General features: G+C 37.9%; 1 protein-coding gene across 2 annotated transcripts; it reads right to left on the reverse strand.

Annotated features, from left to right (window-relative positions):
• Positions 1-248: 248 nt before the first annotated feature.
• Positions 249-18,456, reverse strand: LOC139752716 (uncharacterized). Of its 2 annotated transcripts, none has more exons than XM_071668544.1 (6): positions 18,093-18,456; positions 13,609-13,743; positions 12,462-12,674; positions 10,700-10,920; positions 7,693-7,827; positions 249-3,280 (listed from the first exon to the last, which is right to left on the reverse strand). In XM_071668544.1, the coding sequence occupies exons 1-6, from the start codon at positions 18,400-18,402 to the stop codon at positions 2,105-2,107; spliced, it is 2,190 nt and encodes a 729-aa protein (XP_071524645.1). In that variant the 5' UTR covers positions 18,403-18,456; the 3' UTR covers positions 249-2,104. The 2 variants fall into 2 exon arrangements, with proteins under 2 accessions (XP_071524645.1, XP_071524646.1); XM_071668545.1 differs by lacking the exon at positions 18,093-18,456 and adding an exon at positions 17,886-18,033.
• Positions 18,457-23,084: the final 4,628 nt, after the last annotated feature.

Genomic DNA, 23,084 nt, shown 5'->3' on the forward strand with positions numbered 1-23,084 from the left:
AAAACTTACGGATAGGTACAACTTAGGCCATTGTATTTCTTCCTAATACTACCTTGCTTAGAAAGAAAAAGGAGTTACATAATTACAGGAAAATATATACACAAATAAAAGACAAGCTAAGTATAAACACAGGTATAATATGTAAACACCATAAAACTAAATGTTAAAATTTAATGAAATGATATACCAAGGTGTGTAAAATCCAGTGTGTAATGCTGGGAGAGTCAGTTAAGAATAAAGAAAGCAAGCAATTCATATACATATATTTACATTCCAAGGTTAAGTTACATATGTACATTCTTACATTTTGAGACTTTATAATAGGTTATCCTATCATAATTAATTATAGTTTAATCTGCTTTTGAAAACTTAAGAGCAATATTTTGCAAGAGTTGATATACTGACGGATCACAATTTATCACAATAATTATTGTTAACACACCTCAGGTAATATAACTTGTACTTTTACAAGATTCCCTCCCCAAGACTGGCAAATTTGAACTTTAATATAATAACAGGGAGAAAAATTAAAAATTTCAATTTATAAATGATTTACAAATTCTTGCAGTAGATCAAAAACCAGAGTGGATAGGGGCTTCAGCACCCAAGGACATTTACTTAAAAAGTCACGAACGCTTCCTTATGACATTTGGACAAAATTTCAAAAAAATATTCTGTAACCCATATTCAACTTTATCATATATATATATACAGAAATGGGCCTCTAATAAATATGGAAAAATTATAAATACATAAATAAAATTATTAAATGCCAAAGCTGTATATGTTTCATCTCTACAATATATTACATACCTTTTACCTTATACCCAGCAAAAACAGATACATGATATTGCTCAAATTTCTGATGCCTGAGTTTTCAAAAGGTATCAAATTATGTAAAAATGCTATACATACAACTCATGTACAGAAACTCTTGGTCCTAAGTTTTGTTGCCACCTTCATATGGACTAAAAACAAATTTTTTGTGGTGGATGAATCAACAAAAAAGCCATGAAGATCAAGCCCTAAATGAAAAATGAAGTAGAATGAGAACTACAGACTCCAACTCATATTAAAAAGAATTGTTTTTTAAGGTGGCCTGAGGTGATACCTAAAAGTGTCCACAGCATGCTACTTTCACCATTACGGGTTTCATAATCATACTGTAATAATGACACAAGGATCATGACAAAATAAAAACACAAGAAATACCCCTTAAATGAATACATTAAAATGAAAGTGAAAACTATGAATTAAAAATAAATTATGGAATATCGGAAATAAAATCTTCGTACTTAAAACATTATCTCTGATTTTAATGTTTGGTAACTGCATTAAAATCAAAGACTATGTTTATCAATAAAATGTCTTTATCAGAGGGTAGCCACATTATTCATTTACAGTACCCATATCCTTTTAGTAGATGACATATCAAAAAAGTGTTCTATATATAAAAATACTACAACCTTTTTTCAAAACCAAGCAAGGTATTAACAGAATATCAAAAAGGATCATGTTCTTAAAAGAATCAGCAATACTTACATCATCTTATGGAACCACAATGTTTTATCTTGCACATGAAACAAACTCCTAAATCAGAACTTGTACTTTTAGCCAAACATGCACTGTTTTTTTTTTCTGCAGCCAAAGGCACTCCATTTCCCCCTTGCACACATGTGAAAGCTGATAAACCTGTTAAACCAATGCTAACTTTTCTTTAAACAAGCTAACACAGTTTAACTAAAGTTATGAATAGACATCAGTATCCACATTCACATGTGCTGTGAAAAATGTAAAAAATGACTACCCAATCCCCTCAACATACTCTAGGGCCATGATCTTAATTCTACATCCATTATAAAAGGAAAACTATATAAACACAGCACTTTACAAAGAATGCCTTGTCAACAATTAGCTTATAACAGGCAACAGTTCTAGCACCTCAAAGAGCTGGGTCCAAACTCACAGGTCATCTACTCATGAGATCAGTCAAAATGAAATAAACATTTGCACATATGAAGTTAAAATATATTAAGGAAATTGCTTCCTTGCAGTTTCTGGGATTCTTTTTCTACAGCAACACTTAAACAAGTATATACACATCTTACTTCTTTGGATTGGCAGGTGGTTTAGCAGGGGCTTTGTGGGTCTTTTCCTGACTTCTGGTTACCATGGATTTGTAACTCCAAGTGTGTGAGCGAGTATGAACTCTGGCAGATTTAGGTACAGGCTCACTAGATGATTCATCTTCAAGATCCGAAGTTCGCTTACGCTTGGGAGCAACAGCCTTTGAGGAATTCTGGTTTAAAGTTTCTGCAGTTCCTCGATTAACTGACTTCAGTACACGATAGGATGAATCCATTGCTGAATTTCCTATTGGCTGTTTACCTTTGGTACTTGTTCCAGCCTTTTCCTCCTTGTGCTGTTCTTCATTCCACTCATTATTGTTATTTGAAGCAACAGGGTTTTGCTCTTTATTCTCAATCTCCATACCAGGAGTTAAATGAATGTTTGATCTTGTTCTCCTTCGTGTGTCATTTTTTTCCGTGGACACCGTTCCTGTTGCACCTTTCAACCTGCCACATATTCTTCTATGTTTTCTCCATCTATCATCAGGCCCTGGACTCACAGTACTGCTTGACACAACCGGAATTTGTATGTCGTCTCTTAAGTGTCTGCTTTCTGTCCTACTGTCAGGCCTATTTTCAGACAAGATTTCTGGCCTGTTATCAGATCTGCTTTCTAGTTTCTTTTCTGATCGACTGTCTGGTCTGTTCTCCGACACAATTTCAGATATACTATCTACATCTAATGGTGGGGATGATGGTAAATTCTTAGTTGGCACTACCCTAGAGGCTAGCTTGTGTGCACTAAGGCCATTTAAGTTGTCACCTGAAGTACCAGGAACTGCATGTACTCCCACACACCCACATTCTGAACAACCTACCTTAGTTGTTTCTGCACCAATCACAGTTTGATTATCAAGGTCACTAATATCACGACCCCCACACCCTGCATTACCACTATCTTGAAAAGTGTCTGAACACCCATGGTTACTCTCTGACACACCAAGCTGGTTTTCCTGTTGTGCGGTCTGCCATTTCTCTGGGAGGCGTTCCTTGATGCGCAGTACTCCCCGACTGCCTTCATGCCTTGTGGCCTGACTCTGGTTGTACATGTGAACTTTGACAAGTTCATCACTATCTTCCTCAGTTGTTGGTACTCTGCTGGGTGGTTTAGTGGGAGATCCTTTTTTCATTCCTTTTTGCTGAAGCAGCACCTGAAAAGAGTAAATGAAAGAAATCTTAATATTATCAAGATATTTCAATGCTATACCCAGATGGGTGGAAAGGAGCACAAGAAAATTAGTCATGATATTCACTTGTAACTACTTTCTTTAGTAGTAGTGGTTGTTGGTAACCAACAAACAGGGAGGTACAATACCAGTACTACCTGCCTGGGTGACATCTGCTTAGTAAGCCAGCACTTTAGTGGTAAAGTTGCACTCCTCTGACTCGGGTAACTGTCTTTTCTTTCTGCCTCACTAACATGTGGACTACTGGTGTTCTGGCCACAAACATAGAATCTCTCCTAGTCATATGTAACACTTTACAACACTTAACTCATGCAGCTCATTCTTTGTAACTAGATTTTCCTACAGTGAGAACTATACAATAGCCCTGTCTTTTGCCAAAATGGTAGGAGCAGTAGATAGTGGTAGTAGGTAGGGACATTTAGGCAGAAGCATTAGGTGGAAGCAGTGTCTAGAAGCATTACACAGAAGTAATCAATAGGAAAATTAGGTAGCAGCCTCTGCAAACACTGCACTAGACTTGCCTTATGCCAGTGGCCTGTTAAGGGTGAGGCACTAAAGGCTAAGAAACAGCACAGGAGTTCTTTAGTTATGTTGACTCTGTTGCCATGGCCATATATATTCAGCACTTTTATGATGTGATAGTACACAAAACATCACGTATCCTTTCAAATGATAAGTTCAAATCAGTAAGAATATTTCCATATTCAATTCATTCCCTCAGTAGCAAAGACCTTTAATAACAGGAAAATTTGCCATTCTGCTAACATTTCTGGAAAATCATTATCATTCCCAGTATCCTGAGACAATTTTCAGGACTATGCAGTAAGAATATTTCCCATCAAAACTACAAGTGGTCACTGAATCCGATGGATTAATAATGCAGTGTGTGGAAAAAAGGCATATCTTTGTCTGTTTCTAGAGCTACTATGCTAACAAAGGCATGCTTGCCATTTCCTGTGATAGTAAGGCAGCATCAAGAACAGATGACAAAGCCTTAGATGGAATAATGCTGACTTAGCTCCTTATTCTGTCCTTTCTTTTGGAATGTAATACTGGAAAGGAGGATTTCCTCTGACCCAGGTAGCTGTCTTTCCTTTCTGCCTCACCGACATGTGGACTACTGGCATTCTGTCCACAAACACACCCTCTCCTTATATGTAACACTCGACAACACTAAACTCATTCTTCATAACTCTAGATTTTCCTGAAGTGAGCACTGTGTGCTAGCCCTTCCTTTTGGCAAAATGGTAGGAACAGGAGATTGACATAGTAGGTAGGAACATTTAGGCAGAAGCATTAGACAAAAGTAATCATTAAAAACATCAGGTAGGAGCCTCTATGAACTGCACTAGATTTGCCTCATGCCAGTGGCCTGTTAAGGGTAAGGCACTAAAGGCTAAGAAACAGCACTAGAGTTCTTCAGTTATGTTGACTGTTGCCATGGCCACACCCTTTGAGGGAGTTCATTGGAACAGGAATCAGAGATATAGAGATACAGTGTTTTCTTTATGTTAATTTTTAGTCTGCATAAAATATTCAGCACTTTTATGACATGAGAGTACACTAAACATCACGTATCATTTCAAATGATAATTACAAATCATTGAGAATTTTTTCCTTTTCAATTAATTCTCTCAATATCAAAGTCCTTTAATAACTGGAAACTTTGCCATTCTGCTAACACTTCTGGAAAATCATTATCATTCCCAGTATCCTGAGACAATTTTCAGGACTACGGTATAAGAATATTCACATCAAAATTACATCTGGTCACTGTATCTGATGGAGTAATTATGTGGTGTGCGGAAAAAAAGGCATATTTTCATCTGTTTCTGGAGCTACTTTGCTAACAAAGGAAATGACAATCAAGTATTGAGGGGAATCATACATGCTCGCCATTTCCTGTGCGAGTGAGGCAGCGTCAAGAACAGATGACAGAGCCTTAAAAGGAATAATGCTCGCTTAGCTCCTCAATCTGTTCTTTCTTTTGGAAAGTAATACTGGAATGGAGGATTTCCCCCAATCCAGGTAGCTGTCTTTCCTTTCTGCCTCACTAACATATATCTTATCATATGTAACACTTGACAACTTTTAACTCACATAGCTCATTCTTTGTAACTCTAAATTTTTCTGCGGAGAGCACTATGTGTTAGCCCTGCTTTTTGGCAAAATGGTAGGAGCAGTAAACAGAAGTAGTAGGTAGGATGATTTATGCAGGAGCATAAAGTAGGAGCAGTAAGCAGTAGTAGTAGGTAGGAGCATGAGATAAAAAGCAGTTATTAGAAACATTAGGTATGAGCCTCTGCAAACACTGCACTAGACTTGCCCTCTGCCATTGGCCTGCTAATTACTCATTTAGATACTCATAAAAATATGGGAGGAAATTGGCAAAATAAATGTAAGCCCTACCAAATATAAATGATTATCTTTGGTCCAAACATTCAACAGTCAATAAGATGATACAGTAAAATGTATTATTCACATACTTTTTCTGCATGGATGTCTTTAGGAGTTTCTTTCGTACACATGAGTTGATAATCATCTAAATATTCAGAAAAATAAAGGAGAAAATAAGCGAAATAAATATAAGTCTTACCTGTCAACAGTGTTCATTTAGTGCGCACGCCCAGCTGGCCACGGGAATTTGAGAGTTTCACGCATATTCTTAAAATAATGGGGGTAATTTAGGTAAGCGCGAAATAGGAATATTAAATCAAAAATGCGCAAATTATTGACACCACTGTATTTTGATTCAAACTGACTTCCAGATTCCTCCTCTCACATTCCCCCAAATTCAGATACCAGCTGCTGTAGCTTCTCACTCGAGTTTGCCACAAGGCCATTTCATCCGCATATAGCAAATGACTTAACTCTCAGGACCCTACATATTGAAGATTTCCCCATTCCTCTAAAACCTTCACATTCACTTCCTTTACCAGTCGCCACCTTATCCAAAACAGATTAAACAGCAATGGTGACATTACCCACCTTCACCTGGAACCACTCACCCTCCTATTCATAACCCTATCACTCGTTTTTCCAAATCCGTAAATGTCTCATACAAGTACTTTCTCTAACATTTCTCACAAATCCTTCAAAGAAAATATCCTTTACTAAAGCCATGAGCCATCTGACTCCTAAGTCTGATGCTCTGTGCATGCCACCAGTCTACATCACCACTTCCAAAGAACTTACCAGTTATACTCAAAAGATTTATGCTTCTGTAATTCAAGCTTGGTGCGAAGTGGGTTGATTGTGTACAAAATAAAACTGAGAGAGAGAAAGAGAGAGAGGTGTTGCAGTAAGAAGGGCATAACAGAGAAAGCAGAACTAGGGGTGCTGATATGGTTTGGAAAAATGGAAAGGATGACTGAGATGAGACTGGCTAAAAGGATATATGTCAAAAGACGGGGGAAACTGAGAATGTGAGGCAAGTATGGAATGAATGAGATTCTGCGTTAATGGGCATGAGCATGCAAGAGGGGTGTATGGAATAAAATGAACAATACCGATTTGGTACATGGGGTAGCATGCCATCAATGGGGTGCAACAGGGTATATGAAGTGGTCAGGCAGAACCATGGAAAGAACTGTCAACTTCCTCCTTTCAAACACTCTCAAATTTGGACATCAGCTTCTGCTGTTTCAAGTTTGCCTCCAGAGTTATGTCACAGTGTATAGCTAATGACTCATCCCCCATCTCAAGCTACCATAGACCCTCATATCTCCAAGACCCTCACATTTACCTCTCTCTGCCATCCCATCTGTGAAAAAATTAAACAGCCATGGTAACATCACACACCCTTAACAAAGACCCACTTTCACCAGGAACAACTCAACCTCTTCCCTTCCTAGTCACACACATGTCTTGCTCTCTTAATAAAAATTAGATTCCTAACTGCATATAGTAGTTACCTTCAAGCACCAAATGTTTGTAGCACCTTCCAAAACGCATCTCCATCAACTCTATAATGTTTTACAGTATTTTGCCAAGGGCATTTTATCCTGAAGTTGCACCAGATGCTCATCCACCAAGCTATTCCTCCAACCCATTCTTGTGACTCCACTATTCCTTGCCAGGGGCTCTACATGTTAAACTTTAGCTCTATACTATGGCCATACAAGCTATATGAGCTCTATATCAAATACATCCTCTACTTATACAAAGATCTCTCTACTTCTACAATGGGAAACAAAAATATATGAAGGCTATTTCTTTTTCAATTTTGTTAATTTTCTTTTTACATGTCAGCAGGCATTCTGGGCTCATCACAGAAAAATGAAGTGGGACCTTAAGATACTTTCCTGATTAACAATAAAATCCCAAGTGTATTTACCATATGTATTTCAATACTTCTAATGGGAATAACATCTCACCTCTCTCTTTGGTCGTCCAGGAGGATCTAGGAAGACTGTAACAGCACTAGTGTTATCAGCACGAAGGTTAAGTTTGAAGTACCTCCCCAAGGCTCCAGACACAACTGATCTAGATGGATTCACCCACAGTCGTTGCTAAAATAAAGAACAATAAGTCAATTAAGTCATCAACAATAACCTCTCCCTTGAATTTGAATTTTCTCATGCTCTTTCCATTTCTCTCTAGATGGTATTTTAATCTCCTCTCCTACATCACCAAGTGGCACACATGTCATTCTAAAACCATCCCTCAGTTGAGAGTAAACACTTGTTTAGACATCTATCTTAATTACTCATCATGCATACTTAATAAACTGAATGTACATTCTTAACTCCTTCCTCCACTTCTCTCCAGAAGTAGGTCAACCTCCTATGCTCAATTCTTACACATTAAACATGCATCTACAATCATTCTAAACTTATCACTTTCTAAATTTACATGAGCCTTGGGACTAACATATGCCATCTTACTGCATTATCTTTTATTCCTACAGTCTTTTACATAATTGAGCAGAATTTTTTTCCAAGCCTGAACTCACACTCTTCACTCCCTTTTCAGTTATTCATAACCCTTTTTAAGGGGCTTCTGCAGCTGAGGCTGTCTATGGTGATGACACAGCCTTGCTAAAGGTCACTTTCTGCACATGGTGTTGTGCAACCAACTACAGGCAAGAGTTCAATAGTACCTTCGTATGTATGAAGGCTTACATGCAACTATGTCTTACTTCACACTTGTCTGTGGTTCCTACTTTACTGGGGTTGTGCCAGGAACAGCTGATAAGGTCTCATTTGCTCATATCCACTCTCTAACTCTCGAGAACAATACATCAAATCCAGAACTCCCAGTCAGTCAGGACCCATAGACCATTCTATGGTCTTCTAAGTGCTTCATGTTCCCTCGTTCAGCCCAATGACAGCAAACATTACTATCTCCTACATAACCTAATCCTCCATTTTGTTCTATCCAACAAATGCTTCTCAAGCTCCTGGACATTCAGCCTCTTTCACTGCTTCCTTTCATCTCCTTGGTCTCCCCATCATCCATGCACCCTTCACTTTTGATGGATGTATTCAGTTCCTCTTTGATCATCCTACCCATATGCCCACATAATTTCAGCACAACCTGGTTGGCTCTCTCAATGAAACCCAATTATCACCAAATCTACCTTCTGTAATGTCATTTCTTACACAATCAACGCACCTCAAACCACATAATGTCTTCAGTTATTTCAGTTCAGACAGATCCATCCTCCTTCATTCTTTTGCATTATGGGGCCCAGACTCATCTGTAACACACAATCTGGACTACTATAGTTTAAAATATATTTACCCTAACAGACATTTAACTCTCCTTCAACCCATCCCTCATTGTATCCAAGACTTTAGACCCCTTCCACCCTATGGTTTCATCTGCAGCCAAGTCTATTCCCAAGTATCTAAAGCACTTCCAGTTCTAACATGTTCTCCCCATTCAGATTTACTGTGAAACTACCCTTACTCATCTCCCTGCAGCATCCCATCACCCTACTTTAGTTCATACATGAACTTTCATTTCTAAGAATTCCACCTTAGCTATGTCATATGCTAACATCATATGATTCAACTACCAGGACCCTTATCCTGCCCCAACCCTAGTATGCTTTAAACCCATTTCTTGCTCTAAGACCCTTGCATTCACCTCCCTCATCACTAGTACTGTTAAACAAGAGAAACAACCATAGTGAAATCAAACTTGAACCATCCTCCATTCTATTGCATTTAGAGCCCATACAGCACCAATGAGGTTATCCTACCATCAAACACTTACAATGACCTCTTCTTCCAAACATTCAATGCAACCAGATTCTGTGCTCACCCACCCCACGATTCACTTTGGTTACCACTGTTCCATATATTGCCATCTCTAATCCCAGGTACATGAAGCACTTCACTTCCTCCAGGTTCTCCCATTCAAATCAATCTATCTTGCCCACAAACTAAACCTCATACCCTTACATACATTGACATTAAATCTCAACTTCCTCCTTTCACAAACTCTCCCAAAAACAGATACATGCAAAGATGTTTTACAGTATATAAATGCTGGATAAATGTCACAAACTGAGAATATGGTTCATACAGACAGCATAAATAAATTTAGGAAGCTGTATGACAGTAAACAATGTTCAAGAAATGTGGCCCTATAAGTGTCAATCTCTCCCCATACATTATATGTAGGTAATTACTAGCTTATGCAGTCTCTCTTAAGTCCAATATCAGAGCCATGTTATCTGCAAACAATAAATGACTGACCTTACAGGACCCATGTTGACTGCAGCCCATCCCTCTCTTTTCCCAACCCCACATTTACCTCCTTCATAATCAAATCCATAAACATCCATGGTGACATGAAACAGACTTGATGCAGATCCCACTTCACTTGGAAACACTCACATTCCTCTCTTCCTACTCACAAACAATCCTTATTCTCTTGACTGAAACTGCTCAAAGCTTCTGGTAGCTGTTCTCCAACACCACATATTTGTAGCAACTTTCACAAAGTATTTCTATCAGTATCATAATTTGCTTTCTCCAGATCCATAAATGCTACACAGAAGTCCTTCTCTTTACCAGAGTTCCTTTCTAATCTTATGCTGTGCAAAAGCAAGTACCCCTTGAATCAATACTTTCTTGTACAGCTTACCTATAAACTCAAATTGCCTGTACCTTCTTAATTTGAACATACGCTTTTAGCCCCACTGCCTTTATATGGGACTATAAAAGCATTCTAGTACTTTACCTTAAGCCATATACATGTTGAAAATCCTATCTGTCTGGGGGAAGCAAAATCTGCTTGCTTTTTAGCTGACAGATAATGGGAGCAGTAGACAAATATCCTTATCAAATCCCAATGCACAAAAGTGAGACACAACCTAAATCAAAGGGTTTAACAAAATGATTAATGAAAACTGTACATACATATCCTTACCTTACCACAAGAGTTGGGAACACCAAGATAGTGTTTCTCATTGTTTTTCTCGGCCTGGTGAGCAACGGTGACTGCAGCATCCGGTGTTAAAACATTCCACAGACCATCGGTGCCAAATATAAGACACCTATGACGGGTTATATCGATGGGCACAACACAAACGTCTGGCTCAGGTGAAACTACAAATTGGTTGTTTGTTGCATTGTAACTCCAAAGGTCTCCTGTTAAAGAATTATGTTAGTCTTACCATTCCATTCTTCTGTCTTTGAAAAGTTAATAACATTACTAACTTGTGTTTTACCATCAGAAAACAAAGGCAATACAGTCAGACATTTCTTCAATTATCTTTGGGATATGGAAGAAAAAATATATCCACATATCTCTAGCACCTCTTACAAGGCAACTGAGATGGGTGGGAGCAAGGGGCTGGAAATCCTCTCCTATAGTATTAACGTTTTAAAAAGGGAATAGTGATAGCTCGTTTTTCTGTCCTGACACTACCCTACCACGGTGGGATCAATGAGCATGTGTATGGAAAGAAAAATAAAAAATCATACTTAACTGCCATTTCCCACCTGTGTGAGGCAGTGCCTGGAACAGATGAAATGCAACAGTCACTCACATCCATTCTCTGGCTGTCATGTGCAATGCACTGAAACCACAGCCCTCTATCTACAACGAGGCCCCATGGACGATTCCATTGTCTCGCTACCCACTTCACACAACCTGGTTCAATCCACTGACACCTGCATATCACATCATTCCAATTCACCCTGATCTCACACCACATACTATCTTCAACCATATCATTTCCAACACATCCATCCTCCTCTGCAAATCCTCATCTACAGCCCAAGCTTGGCATCCACACATCATCGGTGGGAATATTATACCTTTAGATAAACCCTTTTTGCCTTCAGCTACCGATCTCATTTTCCACTGATTTCTCAATGCTCCTAAAATCTTCACCCCCACCCACCCACCCTATGACCCAATTCCCCCTCCATAATTCCAGTTGCTGTCATGTCCACTCCCATGTATATAAAACCACTTTCTCAATTCAAACTCATACCCCCAACTACCTTGCCTGTCCCTCTGCTCTGCTAAACCTAATAAGATTGCTTATGTTCACATTTACTCTCAACTTATTCTTTTCTAACACTTTCCCAGATTCAGACACAAACTTCTGCAGTTCCTCATTGATTATGACATTAGTTCTGTGTCATCAGTAAATAACAACTGCCCAGCTTCCCAAGCTTCCCTCAATCCCTACCAAGTGCATGCTTACACCTTCATCCCCAAATACCTGAAAGCATTCCACTTTCCCCCAAGTTCTCTCCACTAAAACTCACTCAAATATGGAAATGCTGTTTGAATTACAGTAACAAAAATTACATGATATAAACATAATCCCTCCGAAAGTAAGAAAAAGCACCCAACTATATTCTTCAAAACCAAGTTTAATCTAAAAACTCACCAATTAATATTCATAAACACTATCTGATAGAATAAGTCACATAACCAAATGTTGTTAACCTGAGAAGAAAAGAAGATGGAAACAGCAAACTGAAATAAAACAATTAAAATGTTGATATCTTCATTCTGTCAATTCTCCAAAAGTGCATATTCCATTCATCACTTCCATATCTTGGAAGTGGTCTACAACATACTAACCTTCAGTTTACTCCTATACACCACATTTTTGTTCTCTTCATAATCTACAACTAGTACCTTCAAATGTTTCAAAACACTTTCAACTTACCTAAAGATCGTGCCACAGCCAAAAATGGTATTTCATCCATGGGTGTGGATCTGCGAACAGGACCTTGGTGGCCAGATTTAGGTCTGTTCCAAACTACTCTTGGGACACCAGATTTATTGATGACCTTCCCTCCACACTCCGTAATGCGTGCTTTCTCTACCACGCTCTCTGGCTTGTGGTCCTGTGTCAAGGCTTCACCATGCCAATTTCCACCTTTAATTCAATTGAGTATTAGGACATAAGAATCTGAAACTACCATTAAACAATTATAAAAAGCACTTAATGGATAACTGCTCTACATGAAAGTCATCACAATAAGTGTGTTAAAGATAATTTACTCCTGAATGGAAGATCAATTTACACGTCATGTGCAACACTTGCATAAGGGATGGAAGTCAAAACAAAATGCATCACAACAATGCAAAAGCATAAAATACAAAAGATTACATATTTTGATTGATCACCAAGATACCATTTACAAGTGGGACAGTGGGACCACTAGAGATAGAAAAGTAGCCCTATCTCCACTAATAATTAATAATTAATTAATAATTAATTCTTTATACCATTTCTTTACATGCCACCTATACATAACTATAGAAGTTCACCAGGACTTGCCTGGCTGAGGTTTGGTATCTAATAAAATTCATTTACAATTATTAAAAATCAATATAACAACTCAGGCTTTTAAATACACCACCACCACCATAAAAACATTTTAACCCTAGCATATGCTAACATCTTTAATCCTTTAAAATCCAAAGGCATAGCTTTCCAGGTATATCAATATCCACAGATGTATATCTTCACTATGATAATTCTGGTCAAAATTTCAAAACTATATTCTACGAAGGGTTAGGAAAAAGAGCATTTATAGGTACCAAGTTCTTCCACAAGAAAATCACCCTCAGTTACCCTGCACACATGAGACAGGAAAGACATGAATTGCACTGGGTAATAGATGATGCATAACCTCTGATGCAGAAAAAGGATGAAGTGTTTAGGTTTGACCCATGGTCCGGTACAATGGCTGGAGACAGTTTGAAGCTGTAACCAAGCACGTTATGCTTAAATAAGACTTCAAAACTTTTAAACATGGATTAAAAGCAAGTAGGACATGCTTCTCAAGAAATGTACTACGACTAACCTGGGTCTTCATATCCAAGTACAATTCCTGAATCACCAACATGACCAATATATATCTTCTGTCTGCGTATAAAAGCTACACTTGCTGTTGTCCCACTTGTGCTCGGCCAACCTGAAGCAGTTCTGGGCCACTGATCTGGAATAATTAAAAATCCAATAAACAAAACATTTACATGCACAAAAAATGGGAAATATAGATATGTGCAAATACATGGAGGAAATATTCTGATACGGTAGAGCGAATACACACACTCATATGGACTTCCTTATGGAAGCACCATATTTGTGGTTTAACAGCTGGCTGAATAAAATAATGGGGCAGTAGCGTCGCAACATAGCATGAGAAAAGCATCAACAATATACGCAAAACATGGAATTACATCACAACATCATTTCCATGTAAACATGGGGTTAAGGGCTGTGGGGGAGAAAAAAGCTAAGTATATATATATTTTTTTTATTTATTATTTTGCTTTGTCGCTGTCTCCCGCGTTGCGAGGTAGCGCAAGGAAACAGACGAAAGAAATGGCACAACCCACCCCCATAAACATGTATATACACACACGTCCACACACGCAAATATACATACCTATACATCTCAATGTACACATATATATACACAAACAGACACATACATATATACCCATGCACACAATTCACACTGTCTGCCTTTATTCATTCCCATCGCCACCCCGCCACACATGGAATACCATCCCCCTCCCCCCTCATGCGTGCGGGGTAGCGCTAGGAAAAGACAACAAAGGCCTCATTCGTTCACACTCAGTCTCTAGATGTCATGCAATAATGCCCGTAACCACAGCTCCCTTTCCACATCCAGGCCCCACACAGCTTTCCATGGTTTACCCCAGACGCTTCACATGCCCTGATTCAATCCACTGACAGCACGTCAACCCCGGTATACCACATCGATCCAATTCACTCTATTCCTTGCCCGCCTTTCACCCTCCTGCATGTTCAGGCCCCGATCACTCAAAATCTTTTTCACTCCATCTTTCCACCTCCAATTTGGTCTCCCACTTCTCGTTCCCTCTACCTCCGACACATATATCCTCTTAGTCAATCTTTCCTCACTCATTCTCTCCATGTGCCCAAACCATTTCAAAACAACCTCTTCTGCTCTCTCAACCACGCTCCTTTTATTTCCACACATCTCTCTTACCCTTACATTACTTACTCGATCAAACCACCTCACACCACACATTGTCCTCAAACATCTCATTTCCAGCACAGCCACCCTCCTGAACACAACTCTATCCATAGCCCACGCCTCGCAACCATACAACATTGTTGGAACCACTATTCCTTCAAACATACCCATTTTTGCTTTCTGAGATAATGTTCTCGACTTCCACACATTCTTCAAGGCTCCCAGGATTTTTGCCCCCTCCCCCACCCTATGATTCACTTCCGCTTCCATGGTTCCATCCGCTGCCAGATCCACCCCCAGATATCTAAAACACTTTACTTCCTCCATTTTTTCTCCATTCAAACTTACCTCCCAATTGACTTGACCCTCAACCCTACTGTATATAATGTACCAAATAATATTCAAAACATTATTGAAGCAATGGGAATAACAAACACCACATACAGAAAACAACAGACAGGTAGATGGCTATTTGTCACGTCATCATTTTTTGGGGACTCTAGGAAAGGTTAAGCAGGGTTCTGTATTATATTTCTCTCCTGAATATGTAATAATTAGTTCATGCATTAAGTAAAAACCTACTTAAGAGAATGATATAGAAAAAAATACCCAGTGTGTGTGTATGTATGTATATATATATTTTTTCATACTATTTGCCATTTCCCGCATTAGCGAGGTAGTGTTAAGAACAGAGGACTGGGCCTTGGGGGGGGGGGGGGGGGGGGGGGGGGTGCATATGAACGCGCACCTTCATAGAACATACAAACCTCCAACAGCCAGGATTGAACCCGGGACCCCTGTGCCACAGGCAGGAATACTACTCTTCATGCCTACTTAAATTGCAATCATTCTACTGTATCACCCATATTTCCATTTTCATCTGTATACTCTAGACCTGTTACGTTAACCTTCTTCAAGAAAACACATGAAGACAATTTTAGAAATGTCATAATCAAAGGAGAAAATTGAAGGTCTCATGCCCACAGTTTGTGACATAGCTGAAATCAACCACAAACTCATAATAAAATTGGCTGATATGGTGTGTCAGGCAGTAACTCACCAGCTGTAATGCTTTGTTATTTGTGTCAACCAAATACCAATCCCTCATGAATGAATAACCTTTAAAATGAGAATATTAATGTTGCTAGAGAAGCACTGTCATATGAGCTATCCTCTATCCATCTCCCTATAAATTAAATGGAGAGCTTCTCCCACTTTACTTAATGCATGGAGAGAGAGAGAGAGAGAGAGAGAGAGAGAGAGAGAGATGTACCCATGGAAACAGTAAGGTTTTTCAGTAATGATAGAATATCAAAATCTGAGGGGGTCTAGAAAAAGAGAACAAATTGGAGATGGAAGTATATAGAGAGAAAAGATCTTGAGTGATCAGAGCCCAATTGCAGGAGGGTGAAGGACAAGCAGACACCTGAACTCACCCAACATACAGTATCTGCAAAACTCAGATTTTGGAGGATTGACATTATGAGGCATGGTGGCATTCAGTGGGATGCATAAAACAAAAGGTTTTTCTAGACTATACATATTGGCTAGCTTTCAATGGTGTTATGAATGCACACCTAAAATGCCACACCATATATGCATACCCTCCGCACAAGCGTGTTTGTCCAACAATTTTACCCACTTTTCCATGGTATCAATTTGGGGCATGACAAGCCTCACCATACTTCAAAGATAATACATATGAAAGTAAAGCACAGGAACGATCACACCCTAATGATTTTCCTACTGATGATGATATTCTAGTTTACTGATCTAAATTCCTTAAATGACAGGAATCAACTGTTCAGGAATGCACCATTAAAATGCATATTGGCAACGTGCGAATATAACTGTAGCACCTGCAACTCCATCAATTTCAAGTTTTTGTACAGAGAGCTAGGCTTTGAAGTAAGGGGAAACTGAGGGGTAAACACTCAAAACTGATAGTAGACCAATTAATACATTCGAACTAGTTTCAATGAAATCTTGTAAACAGCAAAAGAATCAACGGCACAATGTCCCGATATCCTTTTCTAATGTCTTCATCTTATTTGTGAGGATATAAGAAAACATCCTGCACACAGTTGACCAAAAAAAAAGCTTTCACCTGGCCTTTGTTTAAATTCTGTAGAGTTTTCTTCAGTTTGAATGTTATCATACAATATGAATGATGTAACAAAAAACAAAAAAGAAAACTTGCCGGTTGAGTGTAGAAAGGCATCTTTTGTCATTCATGCAGTGCACTGAATGTCACTATACCTCATAATATCTGAATCTCACAAGAATTGTGCAAATATGCTGGATGGGTTCAGGTGTCTACAGTAATTAAGGATTTGAATTAATACAAACAAGATCTCTTTTACACTGGGTAAAGTTCTTATATCTAAACATCTGAACTCTGTTTACACTGTCAGCCACTTGAGAGAAAATGGTAGAGATGAACATTGTCCAAATTTGGTAGGAATACGTAAAAGAACTTGAATCTTCACAAAAACATTTTACAGCATGATAACATCAGTATCATAAGAGTATCATTCTTCAACCACAAAAATCCCCTATTCCACATGACCCTCACTAACGAAGTAATCAATATCTAAAGACAGTAATATTGGGTAGTAAAGCAATACCCTACTCTAATTCCTTAAAATGACAAAAAGATACTTAATGGGCAAAACTAAAATTTCCAACCTATGAAAGTCACGTCTCTAGTCTAGACTTTATCAGACTGACCAAACATGCACCTGGTCTGATCAGCGGTTCCCAATCTAGAGTTCAAGGACCCCCTGGGAACACACAAAGCCTCATCAGGAGAAGGACCTCCTGGGAACACAAAGCCTCATCAGAAGACATATGAGATACATTATGAGGAGCAAAAGGTTCATAACCACTGAGCTGTTTTGTTTGAGGAAAAGGCTGCTTTGACACAAGATTTGCTATAAGCTCCATTACTCCGGCAGAATTACAGAAATTAAAAAATTCCAATAAATGATATGTCATCACTGGAAGCGGGTACATAGTGCCTTAAGCTGAGGCCATGGGTTGCCCAACCAGGAAAATAGGAACCACCGATCAAAGTTGTCAGCAGCAGTAATGGAACTTAGTAGACATACCTCGAAACAGAGCCTCCGCGCACAATATTAGATCCATAAATATTTTTAACTTTGAAACTTATTTAGATTTCGCAATTCCCATGATGGGAAAATGTTAAATAAAGAACTTTATGCGACGGGGAACCCTGAGCCAAGCGCGTGGCCTCCCACCAAAGGTTTGTTTACATCCTTACCCGCCACCTTCCTCCAACAACCATCAATTCTTACCTAAAACTTTCCACATCGCCATGTGAGTTTGCAAAAATCCCTCTTTGATTGCAGAAAGAACATCTTCATCGTCATCTGACCAAAAGGACCGAAGGCTTACAATATTATCCATTAAGTTATCTTTAGCGAAATGAGCTGCCTCTTTCCCGCCATGTCCATCGAAAATTCCGAAGAATGCGTACTCAATATCCTTTTTGTCATGAGTTCTTTGATATGCCACTTGAAATTCATCTTCCATATACTTTCTGTCACCTTGGTGTAAATACGCTGACGCACGGAGGTTCACACCTACACGACTCGCACTCGGCATTTCTCATAGAGTTTACTGCGTCCTTGCTCGGCACCATAACAGAAACCGTTTGAGTCCTTCGAATATGATTGGCTAAGCCTCTCATGACGTCACGGAAGGTTCCTATAATGCCGTATTCTCGTGGAGCCCGAACGCGGCTGCACAATCAATCCCTTACGTAATATATTTCAGAAGACGGTGTGTGATCAGGATTCTATAAACACCTTTTCATATTTTACATATTTCAAAGCACTGGTATATATGTTACCGTATATAATGTGCTCTAAAGCATGATGTAAGTCATGAAACTTTCACCTCAACAAGCTGTGGCATGCCATAGTCATATGACACAAAGTTCACACTCCCAACTACCTGCTAAAACTTGATAGAAATGTACATTATAATCTATGCTGTATCTTCCTTTGGATCATGAACACCTGTTATTTGAAACATGGTTCATTATCAGATAAACATTCCCACCCACATCACCTTCGTCGCTTACGTAATTAATTCTTGATAAAGATGAACCGAATTCTGATTAGAATACACCCATATTTATGATCATACACATATAATAGCTGAATTAACCTTGGTGATATTGAGTTGCGTAGTTTAATCCTCCATGAATTCCCCTATAATTTGACGATTCAGATAATTCTATTATGATATTCTCAACCGTAGGTTTTGATAGATATTACAGAAATCCACTATACAGTTAACAAAATTAAGTCCTTTACATGTTTTACCTTTACCAGCTGCAGCAGGTAAAGAGAACGTTCAGCAAAATGGGTATAATTTGTTTGAAAAGATGTAAACAAAAGTATCTATGCAATTTTGTTCATAATTCTGGTCTCTGGGATACTCACTGAAAATTCTATCATACATCTCGTCAAGCTGAGTATCTAACTAACCGTAATCCGATTGTCTTGAAAGATCTCGTAGTCAATTTGTTAATGTCATCAGTAAGTCTAGGAAAGTCAGTAAAATTTTTTGAAACAAAGGACGCTAAGTTCTGAATGTGTTTTATTACAACCAATAAAACTGGTTACACTTAATGAACGTAAATATCAGTAATCAAAAAGCTATTCTATTAAGGACAAATGATAAATCACAAATCAAGTCACTGAACTTTTACAAACAGTGTTCGGCCTATAAATTTATGGACTCCATATTTCTTAAATAAATGAGCAGACTTACAGCCCAGGTTAAACAAAATAAGTTTGTACTTGACAACCAGTATTAAATCTAACAGGTATGTGTATCTATGGACCACATTTCATACAAAAATGATATGAATTTAGAACTCTCTACTAGATACGCTACAAGTACAATATTCCGGACTTGTAGTTTCACAAAACAAACCATAAGAACTTACTGACACTTCTCAAATAGAAAATTAGATTTACATTGCAAGTTTTCTGAACATAACGCTAAAAATTGTCAGAAAACATACGTTTTACGGTCAAATATTCTATGGATTTGCAACACTTATAACAAAAAATACGGACGCACATACCTGCTTTACACAGGCAGAGAATTCTAATATTTAAAATTTACGTCGAGAAAATAAAAAAAAGGTCTACACTTACACCTTACATTGCTTAAAAAGAATAAATACAAGACTTTGGAATTATTTGCGAACATGCAATATAAAGTAGAAATCCTTGGGCTTACTACCCACTATTCAATCTTATAAGATGAATACATTGAAGTTGACACTTTACAGAAAGCGAATTCTCGGACAGCACAGTTAAAAATTTTACTTCACACACGGTCTAAGATGCACAGACAAATACTGTACGGACTATCAACCCTCTTTTGGCAAAAGGGGTAATTGTCCTGGTCCCCCTGCCAGAGGGGGGCCTCCCTATACAAAAATGTGATAATGAAAAACTTAGTTTATTGAGCCAGGATCTCGACTGAACTTTGGCTAAGACATAATTAAGGCCAGACAAAGGTTAAGAGACCTTGCTTACAGCCAAAAAAAAAAAAAAGGAAAAGATTTGTCGAAACGGTGGAAACATACCGAGTGTAGAAAGATCTTTTGTAGATATTGTAGTATTTTTGTATCTATGTATGTACCTTTCTATGCACGTATAACTTGTCAGCTCTAATTACATGCAATAAATTGACTTTGATGGGTAAATTCGGTGATTTACCGTATATTTCAATTTCTGTGTACGAAGGGTTCACCGAACCTCAAGTGCCCTTCTCCCCGAGGTCGAAATCCGTCAGTGTGCAGATGCAAAACGTTTATAAGAGTCCATGGACTTAAAAACCCTTTCTTAAGATAAATACTGCAGTTTGCACCAATAATTCACATAAAAATATACATATGTTCTTTCTAACCACTTTTACATACAAAAGCTTTAGGGTTTACTTGTTCATTCTTACAAATTAATTGTTAACAGATTTAGGACCCGAGTTTTTACGCAAGGTCCTCGGAATGACGACTCTCTCCTTACTGACTACGGCTTCTTTGGATCCACATCTCACAAATAATTCCTGCGGACTGAAAACCCACGTCCTCCCTAGAGGAAAAACTTATAGACTTTATAGACTTACCATTCACACTTCAGAGGGAAAAGGCCTAAAAATTTGCACTTTACTTAATACAAGTATTTTCTCAAGTTTCACAAGCAAAAAATCTGTAAACATGTAATGAAGTCAACCAATTTACAAGCTACGTTTGAGAAGCAAAAGTTTCCAAAATTAAATCCCATGTATTACAAATAGATCTACTAAATTACAACTCAGGTCTCATAACGAAATATTTACAGACTTACAAGCCTGCTTGTCATAATAATCGACACCATGGATTTACAACCCACATTTCATATACAAAAAATTTATGGACTTAACCATCTTCATTTCATAACTATAATCCCTTCTTTCAGTACAAGAAAAGACCGGGTAAAACTCTACATGCTGAAAACCCACGTTTCACAAATAATTTGCTGATATGAATATATGTTCTGTAAATAAGCCTAGAGACTTGCAATCCATGTTTTGCAAAGAAAAAAGTATATGGACAAATAACCTACATATCACAGTCAAAATTCTACAAACAGACAAACCTCAGTTTACAAAAAAAAGTACGAACCTGAGACTATTTTTCCCCAAACTGAAATAGTCTACAGTTCTGCATTCCATACTTCACAAGTAAAATGTCTATGGACTTAAACACACGTTTTACAAACAAAAATAAAACCACAAAAGATTCTATACAACTTACAGAAAACAGTTTGCAAAGAAAAATATAAACCACAATTCAACAAACAAAATATACTTTGGACTTATAACAAATGTAACCAACGTAAATTCATAGGCTTCATAGTGAAATACACATAAAAAAAAGAAGCCAAATACGAATTTACATCTAATGAGTCACAATCAATTAAGCCTGAAGGGTTGATATTCAAGTTTCAAAAAGGTCTTACGTTTCACGTTTTACAAACAATAATGCGTATGATATGAATTAACAAGTAATGTTTTTTTTTTTACTAATATATCATTTTTCAAGATAGTAAAATTCTTTCTATCCACGTGTCACAAAAGTAACTAAACTTACTTACAATCTGCATTATAATCTAAGTCTTATACGAGAAAAACCTATGGACTTCAACCCACATTTGAAACATACTAGTCTGTGGACTTAATACTGTTTCAACAACACGTCTACGAACTTAAACTCCAGTTTCACAGATTTGTCAATTGACTTATAACAACGTTTCATAAATTTGTCTTGAGGCCTGTAACCAAAAATGTATATGTGAAATACGAATCACGTTTCAAAATAAAAGGACTGTAGCCTGAAAATCCATTATCCCCAAACAGAATAGTCAACGGACTTACAACTTACGTATGGTTAATTTACAGTCTTTCAACCCATTTTTAGCTAGTCTTGATCAAGTATGTTGGCAATTGTTGATGATACTGCATATCACTAAAATGTACGGAAAAAATAATTCATATATATATATATATATATATATATATATATATATATATATATATATATATATATATATATATAGGGTGTTTTGGTCGAGGTGGTGTGCAAAGTGAGAGGTTTAGGGAAAATGATTTGGTAAATAGAGAAGAGGTAGTAAAAGCTTTGCGGAAGATGAAAGCCGGCAAGGCAGCAGGTTTGGATGGTATTGCAGTGGAATTTATTAAAAAAGGGGGTGACTGTATTATTGACTGGTTGGTAAGGTTATTTAATGTATGTATGACTCATGGTGAGGTGCCTGAGGATTGGCGGAATGCGTGCATAGTGCCATTGTACAAAGGCAAAGGGGATAAGAGTGAGTGCTCAAATTTCAGAGGTATAAGTTTGTTGAGTATTCCTGGTAAATTATATGGGAGAGTATTGATTGAGAGGGTGAAGGCATGTACAGAGCATCAGATTGGGAAAGAGCAGTGTGGTTTCAGAAGTGGTAGAGGATGTGTGGATCAGGTGTTTGCTTTGAAGAATGTATGTGAGAAATACTTAGAAAAGCAAATGGATTTGTATGTAGCATTTATGGATCTGGAGAAAGCATATGATAGAGTTGATAGAGATGCTCTGTGGAAGGTATTAAGAATATATGGTGTGGGAGGCAAGTTGTTAGAAGCAGTGAAGAGTTTTTATCGAGGATGTAAGGCATGTGTACGTGCAGGAAGAGAGGAAAGTGATTGGTTCTCAGTGAATGTAGGTCTGC

The sequence above is a fragment of the Panulirus ornatus genome, chromosome 13 (assembly GCF_036320965.1).
Source record: "Panulirus ornatus isolate Po-2019 chromosome 13, ASM3632096v1, whole genome shotgun sequence".
In the NCBI taxonomy this organism is placed as follows: Eukaryota; Metazoa; Arthropoda; class Malacostraca; order Decapoda; family Palinuridae; genus Panulirus; species Panulirus ornatus.